Source organism: Cajanus cajan, chromosome 4 (genome assembly GCF_000230855.2).
Source record: "Cajanus cajan strain Asha chromosome 4, NIPB_CcT2T_4, whole genome shotgun sequence".
NCBI lineage: Eukaryota > Viridiplantae > Streptophyta > Magnoliopsida > Fabales > Fabaceae > Cajanus > Cajanus cajan.
Window position 1 is genome coordinate 10,068,579 of NC_138520.1, and position 12,382 is coordinate 10,080,960.

General features: G+C 35.5%; 1 protein-coding gene and 1 long non-coding RNA gene across 2 annotated transcripts; one reads left to right on the plus strand and one right to left on the minus strand.

The window, feature by feature from the left end:
- Positions 1 to 784: 784 nt before the first annotated feature.
- LOC145956693 (uncharacterized) lies at positions 785 to 4,444 on the minus strand. The gene is made up of 2 exons (XR_014432930.1): positions 4,332 to 4,444; positions 785 to 945 (listed from the first exon to the last, which is right to left on the minus strand). It is a non-coding gene; the product is annotated as an uncharacterized LOC145956693 (long non-coding RNA).
- Positions 1,772 to 4,025, plus strand: LOC109818154 (protein VAPYRIN). The gene has a single exon (XM_020383560.3). It carries the CDS (start codon positions 2,042 to 2,044, stop codon positions 3,578 to 3,580), a length of 1,539 nt encoding a protein of 512 aa, XP_020239149.1. The 5' UTR covers positions 1,772 to 2,041; the 3' UTR covers positions 3,581 to 4,025.
- Positions 4,445 to 12,382: the final 7,938 nt, after the last annotated feature.

Genomic DNA, 12,382 nt, shown 5'->3' on the forward strand with positions numbered 1-12,382 from the left:
AGACCATTGTTTAGCTCGTTGGTAATAAGAGAATATCGTTCTCAAAGAATATTCTATTTTCCATATATTTTCCTCGACAAGAAGATATAATGTTTGTTTCTTATACCATTTTGTTGTCTTTCACCATAAAATACGTTAAAATAAGAACTACTAATCAAACCGAAGCAGTTACATATAGTATCACTCTCACAACAATGAAATGGATTTCGCAGCTTCCAGTTAATGCAGAGAGCGACTGTGATTGTGACAGGGAGAGGAGCTTTTATATCTCATCAGCCAATTAAAACTCAAAAAGCTTTGGGAATGACAAGACAATAGATAAATCAAGCGTATTTGACTTTTGAGCATGTCATATTGAGAAAACATATTATCTAGTTTGCTAAATTGCCTGTTAAGCCCATTATAAATTGTTGAAAATTGAGTCATCAATGTATGTACATCTGGAATAACACGAAAAATATTCTAACGACCTTAACCATTCAGAGAGATGAAGGGAAAACCATGAAGTGAGTATTCATGCTTGCAGAAAATAGTATAAAGAAATATACTGAAGTAGTTATCTCTGTAAAGAAATCGTTTATGCATGTTTTCTAATTAATTTGAAAAATATCAAATTTGATATCTCTTAACGCACTTGTAGGGTTAAATATATATATTCACCTACCCAAATTTAAAAATTGCAAAGAATGAGGGTGTGATTGCAAATGGCAAGCAGGAATCAGATTTAAGGATTCTCGGCCATCGCATGCAGTAAGAAAAGGAAAATTCCAACAAGTAATACAAAGAAGAAAGCAACATTAGAGTATTTAATAGTTAAAGGATGTCACCTTAGTTGGCCAAGTAAACGAAAATGCCGCCAAAACCCTACCTTGATCACTCAGACTTAATATATAAAATTTGCATTTCTTGTTCTTCACACCAGAATGTTTTCCCAAACAGCCAGACCTAATGTCATAAACAATTGTCCTTTCAAACATATATGACTTTCCGAATACATAGAGAACAAGGATAGAAGATTAAAAAACTGAATCAAAACAGCATCGTACCAGCAACAGATTTTTACTTGCATTCTTGCAGCAACAAACAGCCATACAACACTGTAATATTATTCGAGTCTAACCGATTGAATTCCACGCTAAATACTACTCTTTCATATACAGAAAGCTACAAATACTTTTGCATCAATAAGATATGTCTCCTAATTAAATAATTAACTCTAATTAATACTATTTATTTTGCATGGAAAGTTTTACACACATGTTTCTAAAATGTTCTAATATTATCTATTTTGATATTAAATTAACCCTCGTAAATTTACTTTTTAGTCTTAACTCAAAAAATCTCTCTTACAAATATAGACACTCATGTACATATAAATTCATATTCTTCTTTTTATTCTAAGAATGCAAGACTTTTTCTGTGCTCTAACAAAAATAATTAATGTGATGAAAGAAAGAAAAAACAGCTTTATAATTAATATTAAGAAAAAACTTAATTACAGTTTTAATGCATTATTATTATTCTTTGATCAAAATAGAAGTTTTATCTCAGATTTAGAGTTTAGGGTATAATGTAAGTAATATACATACATTTGTGCATATATACTAGTGACATAAAACTCTAATAATCCTGATTGATGAAGAACAGTAACCGCGCGTAAAGAAACCTTACCTAATTTTTGTTCATATATAATATTATATTATGAGCATATATATATACGAATATAGCATGCGTCAGGATAATTAATAAAAAGAAAAAGTGTGGTTTAAGAACAAATGGGGGTTTGGAATGAGAGTGACATGCAGAAAGAGGACAAAGATGGGTTATAATCCTTTAAACTTACACAAGTGTGGTTTGGTTGGATATGGAAGAGACGCCGAATAGAACAAGTCACCATTGTTTTTTACAGCAACACTTGGCAGGTTCTTAGAAAATTAAGCCGGCCCCTCACACCCCTAAATAACTCCCAAACACTTGATTTGCTTTCATGGCTTTTCCTTCAAAACCAAAACCCACCCACAGGTGAAGGAAGCAAGATACGATGGACAGGCTCATAAAGGTAGACCCAACAAACACGGTCCCAATAAGAATCGAAGCAGGGCAAAAGTGCCAGGGCAAAATCACCCTTCGCAACGTCATGTACACGATGCCCGTCGCGTTCCGCCTTCAGCCACTCATCAAGACGCGGTACACGGTGAAGCCCCACTCGGGAATCATATCGCCTCTAGCAACAATCAGCATCGAGATCGTCTACAGTCTCCCAGGCGGGTCCACTCTCCCCCACTCGTTCCCCCACTCGGAGGACTCGTTTCTCCTCCACAGCGTGGTGGTTCCCGGCGCCACCGTGAAAGAGCCCTCCTCCATGTTCGAGTCGGTCCCCAGCGAGTGGTTCACGGCCAAAAAGAAACAAGTGTTCATCGACAGCGGCATCAGAATCCTCTTCGTGGGGTCGCTCGTCCTGGCCCAGTTGGTCCAAGACGGGTCCATGGACGAAATCAGGGAAGTCCTGGAACACAGCGACCCCACGTGGAAGGCCGTTGACTCCGTTGACCCCAACGGTGACACGCTCCTCCACGTGGCAATCTCCCGAAGCAGACCCGATCTGGTTCAGTTACTCCTGGAATTCAACGCGGACGTAGAAGCAGCGAACCGTTCCGGTTTGAGTCCGCTAGAATCGGCGTGTTCCTCGGGGGAGGAATTAATCGTGGAGCTTCTACTAGCTCACAAGGCAACGACGGAGAGAAAGGAATCATCAGCGTTTGGAGCGATTCATCTGGCAGCGAGGGAAGGACACGTGGAGGTTTTGAGGCTGGTGTTGCTAAAAGGCGCGGACGTTGACTCGTTGAGCAGGGACGGAACGACGGCGTTACACGTGGCGGTGAAGCGAGGGGAGAGAGAGTGCGTGAGGTTGTTGTTGGCGAACAATGCGAGGTTGGATATTCGCGACTCGCGAGATGGCGACACGTGTGTCCACGTGGCAGCGGGGATGGGGGACGAGAGCATGGTGAAGTTGCTGTTGAAGAAGGGGGCGAACAAGGACGTGAGGAATTACCTAGGGAAGACGGCGTATGACGTGGCGGTGGAGAATGGGGCGACGCGCGTGCTGGACGCGCTGCGGCTGGGGGACGGGCTGTGCGTGGCGGCGAGGAAGGGGGAGGTGAGGAGCATGGAGAGGGTGATCGAGAGTGGGGCGGCGGTGAACGGGAGGGACCAGCACGGGTGGACGGCGTTGCACAGGGCGTGTTTCAAGGGGCGCGTGGAGGCGGTGAGGGCGCTGCTGGAGAAGGGGATAGAGTTGGAGGCGCGGGATGAGGAGGGGTACAGCGCCCTGCACTGCGCGGTGGAGGCGGGGCATGCTGACGTGGCGGAGGTTTTGGTGAAGCGAGGGGTGGACGTGGAGGCCAGGACGAGCAAGGGCGTTACGGCGTTGCAGATCGCTGAGGCCTTGGGCTATGTTGGGTTTGCCAGGGTGCTTGGAGTTCGACACGTGGCGGAGCCTCACTGGAGGAACAAGGTTGGCAGGAGGAGACAGATTCCGGGTAGCTTTCACCCTTCTATGCCTTTGCCTCTTCTGCTCTAGCCTCTTCCCTCCCAGACCTTTTTTAAAAATAATATTAATTCTAAATTTAAGTTCAAATAAACGTGCTATAAAATGTGTACACCATTACTTAACTCTACAAGGTTCAACTGAGTGATTTATAAAGTACAGTGCAGGATAATTTATGAAAAGTTTTTTCAAGGTCCATTATAATAATTAAATAAATGTGGTTGAGAATTGAGATAGTTAATTTATAATTTGACCCAAAAAAAAGTTATGCACCCAACAATATTAAATATTAATAGTGTTCTTGGGTGCCCAATCAATACAGGCTGTGACAATTGCACTTGATTGGGCTTTAATTATGACATTCCATAAAACTAATGGCCCGCAACTTTCTACCTAACGTACAAGTTACAATATCAAAAAGGATTATTCTATTTTGTCCGATTAAAATTAAGATAATATTTAGTTACATTTATTTAAACGTGATTGGTGTTGTTCTTTAATTAGTGTTAGAATTTTACTTCAATAATGTATATTAATGAAACCTATATTAAATATAAATGCATAATATCAAAGATAAAATTTTAATTTTTTTTAAGAACAACCAACTGTACCTAAATTTTATCTTTAAAATTATAGTAATATATAGAAAGACTCTGAGTGCTTAAATAATTATTTGTTTTTGACTAACTCAAATAAATGAGAGACCAAGAATAACACTATAATCTATCTACATATAATCTTGTAACACACTTAATTTGCTATTTTTGGTGCAAAAAATACTCACTTCTAGCCTTCAATTTTCTGGGTGTCGTTACAACTGTTATATCAACTTGATGAGCAAAGTATATGGTCAAATCCCATTTCTTCAATCATCAATCTGGGAAGAGACAAAGGGTGTCAAGAATTTAAGCAGCTGACAACAAGAGTATTGGATTAATACCAAAATAAAATAAAACACGTGTAGCATGTAGTGTTGGTTGTAGTAGTAAAACGTAACACTCAGTGGTTGGTATCAAGTGTGAAGAACCAGCCACCATGACATGGAAACCATCACCAACCGCGCTAGCTACGAGTGAAGGAAAATTCTATTCAAAGGTTGGGTTGGTGACTTTAGATACCCCTCTCATATTTGTGGATGTAAACCAACACTTTGAAAATTTTAACTTCATTTTTGCCTATACCTACTCCCCTGTCACTATTATCAACCTTTGAAATTGAACTTCCAAATAAACCCAAATCATTTTCGACCAGATCATGGTGGGTTGCGTGCTTATTATTTTCACCACTTTCCTTTTGACTCAAATGTTATCAAAACCTACTACACTTTTTTTTTATATATCACGTATACTTTTTATCAGAGACAATTTTATTTGAATTAAATAAAAATATCATATCAATAAAACTCTCTTTTTCAACATTAAATATAGTAGTATATTTATGACTCAAATAAAATCTACATAATTAACATTTCCACAAAGTGCGTGATATTTCTACTCAAGTACCTCCAGAGATCTCATAAAGTAAAACATGAGAATGATATTTTATCTTTAATGAAAAGTAATGATAATAATACAAATCGTCTTCCTACATAAAGGTATGTAGGTCACAATTTCATTTAAATTAGAATATAATATTGCATGTACTTTTTTGTACAATTTAAGTTTGCATCAACGTTGGAGTTTCACCAAGTATATGACATCCAAAACGATCAACCTGCAGGTAAACCTCGTACGGAGCCAGCCAATTGAGGAGACTAATAATCATTATAGTCTTTAGTTGTAGGATGTTCCACCGTTTCTGTTCCAATTCATGGCTTCGGGAAAATGCATGGGTGTTTCAACAACACTATTGGATCTAAGAGTAAGAATTCTCCTCTATATATATCGTGTAAGTTTGTAGATGATTTTTTCATCCACCATTGATGCTAGCTTGCTTAAGAAAATACACACTTTCACTTTGATTCTTATTTTGTAACGTGTACGGTTTCCATATAGGAGCACCTAACTACAACCACAGAAGTTTGTTGAACATCCATTTTCAAGGCTTGATTCTCGGTTTCCATATAAAAAAGGATTTAAGGATTTTTTTCTCTTAAATAATCCTTACTTTACTTATATAAAGATCATTCTGCCTTTATTATTACTTAAGTGTTATTTTGTACAAATAAATTTGTTAGATAATACATTAAATTATAGTTAATTACTATTCACTAAATACATGAATCAAATGATGCAAATTATTTAACTTTAACCAATAGTAAGAGGCAACATTTTTTATCATTCAAAATTCTTACATATGTTGATTTATAATCTTTTTGAAATTTTATTTTTTCTATTTATTATCGGTTGATTAAGATATCAAATTTTATCGTTATTATTGTAATTTCTATGAATGAAAAAAATATTTTACCCTCAACATTAGCAAATAAAGTTAATTGTGCATTTCTAATACATTGTTAGTTTGTTGCCTTAATGCTTACTTATATTACCACCTGATCAAATATTTAAGGAAGGGTTCAATGCAGTGGAGAGATTTAGGAAAGATTTGTCAAATGGGTGATCAAGAAAATTGGCTTGATAAAAATATAATGTGAAAAAATGGAGATGGAAAAAATTATGTTTTTGGAGGACAAATGGTTGGGAGGAGAAGGTTTGAGAATAAAATATGGTAGGCTATATCTGAACATAGAACAATAGAAGTGTATGGTGGGAAATATCTATTAGGAATGCAAGCTAAGTTGGAGAGAAGATACAGATTTGAACGGAGAAAGGTTGATGATAGAAAAGTTGATGGAGGAAATAAATGCAGTAAGGCCAAGATTTGAGTAAGAGATTGTTGGGCATGTTAAACATACATTTTGTATTATGAACAAATGATCTCTATGTACACTTATTTCTTGAAGTACTTTTGGGGTACATTAGTACCAATTAGAGCTGTCAAAATGAGCAATCCAGTCTAGCTCGATCCGACCCATCACGGATTAGTGGGTTAAACAGGTTGGATCACCTAATTTAAAAATATATATAATTTTTTTTCATTTTTTTTCTTAATATATAACTAAGGTCCAAAAATTTCAAACCTATTTTAAAAATATGATATTCTTAATTAAGACATCCATAAATGAATCATTCATCTCAAACATTAAATGATAATTCTAAATACAATCAAATAAAATCTAAATAATCTCAAATAGACAAATATAATCCAAAATCAAATTAAACTTCAAATAAAATCCAAAATCATCTTAAACTTCAAATACAATCCAAAATCATAAAAATTACAAATTACAATCCGACATTAAATCATTGTTGTCACTTGTCCATCTATAACGTTAGAGTCTTGAATGGAACAATCCAAAATATATTCATCTGTTGAAGCATCTTCTTTATCCCCATCTACAATTAAAAAAATGTTAACTAATAATGATGAAAAATTAAGTAATAAATTATTAAATTAATTTCATAGTACTAATAAATGTTACATGTTAATTCAAAATCATGCAACCAATTTTGAGTTAAAATGAGTGTCTCAACATTCTCCGGAAGAACGGAAGAACAGTATTTGGTTAGCACACGAGAACCAAGACTAAAGGCAGACTCACTAGTAATTGTAGTGATTAGAATGCTAAGCACGTTGCAACCCATCTTAGATAAATTTGGATAACGATCTCATTGATCCCTTTAATAACTTAATACATCCAACTTATCAAAAAACTTTGGGTCAAGATTCCCTTCATCTAAATAAAGATCCAATTTAGACCTTTCAATTTCATTAACATGTTGACTCAAATAATCATCATATTCCTACGACATAATAAGAGAATTTTAATGTCATTGATAAGTAAGAAATAAGATGTAAATAAAATAAAGCAAGTTGTGTTGAAAAATTTGAGAATTAAAAACTTACATCAAATACATCCATCACTTGCTCATCATTCGTAAAAGAAGCAACTTGTGTTGGAGGGAAAGTTTGAGAACTTGAAGTATTTGATCATTTAAATGTAATTTGACATATTCTTCAAACAACTTGTACATCTTCTCCTTTAAAATATTAATATTTTCTTCACATGTAGAAGGATCAATCTTTGAACAACATAACCAAATAACTTCAAACTTCATTCAAGGATCAAGAATAGCCTCAATAGCAAGAATGTCACAATAATGATCCCAATACTTATTAAACTTGTTCATCATATTCAATGTCATATCTTTAATTTTCAGATCATCACTTTTGAGATTTTCCTACAACAAACATTCAATTTTCCAAACTTGTATGAAGTAATAATTAGAAGTTGGGTAAGATGAACCTGAAATCAAATTAGTCATGACATAAAATGGCTTCAAGAACTCACACATTTTTTCAACCCTTTTTCATTCATCGTTTGATGGACAATGAACATAAGCTCTATCACGGATAGCTAAGCTTCCAAAGGCACGTCGATAGCTAATTGCACTTTCAAGCATAAGATAGGTAGAATTCCACCTAGTAGCAACATCCATTCTCAAACCTACTTTTGTATCAATACCCCTCACTTTAATAACACATTCTTTAAATGCAATTTTTCTTGCCTTTGATCCTTTCACATACTTAATACTCTCTCTAATCTTGTGCAAAGCATTAGAAGCCACCCTTAAGCCCTCTTGCACAATAATATTAAAGATATGTGCACTACACCTTATATGAAAGTAATCACCATTACATATCAAATTATTTTGCAATTTCCATTGCTCACTCAAATTTTTTTGCAACACCTCATTGGCAGTAGCATTGTCTAATGTGATAAAAAAATATATTCCTATCTATTCCCTAATCAAGCAACAAAGCAAAAAATTTTTGTGCCAAATCATGACCAGTGAGTTATAGAAGCCCAACAATCAGATGTCAAACAAATTCGGCCATGAGATTTATGCATTGCAACTTTCACCCTCTCTTTGTGTTTATGGAATTTCTTTGAAATATTAGACATGACTGTATTCCTACTTGGAACTCTTACTTCTGGGTTTAGATATATAAGCAATTCTCTAATCCACTTATATTCAACAAAATTATATGGCAACCCATGTTGAATAATAGCCATTAAAATAAGATCATTTACAACTTTTTGGTCAATTTCCCTAAACCTTAACTTCCTAGCATGATCAATTATCATTTTCCCCACATCATTATCTTTTAATTTTTTTAGCACCACACACTTTAACAAATGACGCAACATTGTTGAAGTTCCTATTTTTGTCCCACCAACAACATACTCAACACCATATACACTATAAATTTCTCCTTTCCTTTACCATCTTTTATATCAATTTTTGTAAAATGATCCCAAACTTTAGAAGTAGTTACCCTAGGTCTCTTACTTTCTCTATCAGCATCAATACCCTCATTTTCAATCTCTTCTACAATTGATGGCAAAGATTCATTCAAATTATTATTAATACATTGTTCATCTTTGGTTTCAGATCTCATTTTGTTCTATAAAACCATAAATATATACAACACAGTTAGTAACAGACAAAAATTATTTAGCTTGTCAAATATTTCTGATTCACTAATTCAACCAACACAACGTCACAACCAACAAATTTAATTAATATTAAAAAAAATAGCCAACACAGGCAACAAAGCCAACAGTAACAAATTTAGCCAACATACAAAATAAATTCATTAGGATTCGACCATATCAAGATTCACTAATTTAGCTTCAGCCAACACAACCAACAAATTTAATTAATATTCAAAAAATTTGTAGCCAACAAAGCCAACAATAACACAACCACAAATTTAATGAAAAGAACTAAAAAAGGTGTCTATGGAGTATGAACTATCAGAGTATTAGGATTTAGGTTCATACTCAAGGAATGACAAAAAGCTTACCTTCATCGGTGGTGTAAGGTGCAAGACTGCGAGGTGTCCTAGGGTGGTGTGTGGCACATGCGATAGTGCTAGGATAGCGGTGGTGGGTGGCCCCCAAACGATATGCACGGTGCGAGGTGGTGACGCGCGTGGTGGCTCGCGGTGCACATAGTGGCACGTAGCTCATGGTGGTGCGTGGCAGCTGTGGTGCGGTGGCCTAGTGTGGTGCATGTCTCGGTGTGCCTTAAGTTTGAACGTGAGGTGCGACCACGTAAGTGGTGGCGTGGTGCGGTGAGTGAGTGTGAGAGGGTGGATGGAGCTGGCTACGTTGTGGCCTGCGGTGACTAGTGAGGCATAACTGCGTAAAGGGCTATGAAATTATTTTGAAGTTGAAAGTTAACTTGAAACCCTATCTCATGTTGGGTTGCACTTGTGCCTTGGCCCAATAATTATTGCTTTTTTAATCATGGGTTGATGAGTTAGCCCAACTCACCACGGGTTCAACTTGGGTGAGTCGGGTTCAAAATTGGCTCATACTAAAAATTTTAATTTTTTTCAACCCAACTCGACTTGAACCTATGGTGGACTGGGTTGGCTCACCGGGCAGAGCCCATTTTGACAGATCTAATACCAACTAAAGTCCAAGTTTTTTCATGGAGAGTGGTACTTAAAATTTGTCAATCAAAGGCCAACCTAAAATTGAGAAAGATTGGATGAAGGAGTGGTGTTATTGGAAATTCGAGAACTAGGATTCAAATTGGACTATTGGAAAAGCGTAATGGAATCTGAAAGGTTTGGTGGATTGGAATCAAGAGTCATTTCTCTGCATGGGAAGTCAATATCTAAATGAGAAGATTGTGGTGGTAAGGGTTTCATTGTGGTTGGAGGCACATCTTTGCAGAAGCGTTTTAGTAAGGATACGTGAAACATGTTGCGTATGCAAGCCTTAAGAGGAAGAAGGAGTTCATAATCAATCATATTGATGCATTTAGAGATCATGAAAGGGCCATAGTATTTTCTTGCGAGTTTGTTGGATAAGTGTTGGGCTACCGTTGTTTGGCGATAGTGTTAAAGTCACAAGAGAACTCAATCATCGACAGAGGAGGTAACATCAATTTGCCTTTGTTTACCTATGTAACCATTTGTTGGCGAGCGTGCCACAATTTTCTTTTAGAATGTTTAACACCTTTGTTCTATTTATAATGTGTTCAACAACTAATTTGTTAATGGTTGAGCCGGAAACCAAATTGAAGATGTTGGGTGGTTGACAACCATAAAGGCCTTAGAAATGAGTCATCCCTATGGCGGAGTGGTGTGACAACTTGTACTGGTATTTAGCTAAGTGTAAATAAGAGTATCATTTCCTGGATTAGTTGTCGAGAAAATAGTGTGAGTAAGCTTCTAACTCTCTATTAAGAACCTTTACTTGCTCATTTGTTTGAAGGTGATAGGTAGTGGTATATTTAAGTGTGATACCCTAAGCCTTAAATAATTATTTTCAAAAATAACTAAGAAAAATAGAGTTTTTATTTGTCAAGATAGAATGAGGAACACCATGGGGCAATAAATTTCGCTGGAAAAACAAAGGGCTTAAGTATGACTTATGTAATGAGTGGGTAGAGCAAGGAAGTGCCGAACTTCATTAAGTAGTCACAAATCACCCAGATTGTTGTGTCCAAAGGATGAAGGCAACTGGGTGATGAAATCCATTGTAAGTTCACCCCATACCTTATCTAGAATAGAAAGGGCTTGAAGGAAACTAGATTTTTTTGTTGGTAAATATTTATTGTGTTAGCATGTGATATAGGAGTGGATGAAGGTCTTAACTTAAGTGTGAAGGTCAGTCCAATAAAATGATGTTGTCAAGCGAGCAACTATAAATTTAAGTGCAGAATGTCCAACCAAAGGTGTGAAGTGGTATTATGTGATGAGAGAATGACGAAGATCTTAAAACTCAAGAAAAAATAATTTGTTATTGAAGAACATAAGCTCTTTCAACACATGAAAAATATTGTGTAGAGAAACATCTTCTTGAACTTTTCTGAAAAATTGTTGTCCATCAGGATGACATTGATAATATTGGTGTAAGGTGTGCAAGATAACAAAAATTAGGGAAGATGCAAGCATGAAGAAAACCAAATTTGAATCAAGTTGAGAGAGACTTAGTAGTGTAAAATATCTCATAATTATATCCCATCAATTTAGTAAACCATTTTTTTTTGTTTTAGTGTTGTATAAGCTTGTGTTAAAATATCCTTTAAACTTTGATGGTTTGTGAGTATGTGAAAATGTTGACCAATCAAATATTGACACCATCTTTTTACTATTTTTATCAAAACAGAATTATCTTATGTAAATTGATGATGCTTACATTTTGGGAGAGAACTTTTTGTTAAAAAAGGCAATGAGGTGGCCTGCCATGATAAAATTGCACCAATAGCTTTGCCAAAGGCATTTATTTCCACTATGAAAACCTGGGAGAAATCAAGCAACACTAAAATGAGAGTAGATGTTAAAGCATTTTTTTAAATTTTGTAAAAACAATATTAGCATCCTCAGACCATGTAAATAATTTTAATTTTAAAATATCAATGAGAGAGAGGCAAGAGTGACATAATCCCATACAAAGCAACAATAAAAATCAATGAGGCCTAAGATTCGCTACAAAGTTGTGTGTGATTGAGGCAAGGGCTAGTCAATTATTGCATTTCAATGATAAAAATGTTAATAATTTGCAAAAATAAATGTCCCAATAGTTATAATCATTATTATTAAAAAATCTTAATAACAATGAATAAATAGTCATTATTACTATATTTATTTGTGACAACTTTATCTTGTCACTTATAAATGTTAGTGACAATATTTTCATCGCAATGAATATTACATTTTGTGACATTTAAAATATCATCACTAATTTAAAGGAGTGTATTGGTTTAGGATTTCATAAATTTTTTTTAAAAAAATTAAGTAAAGAAAGTCATT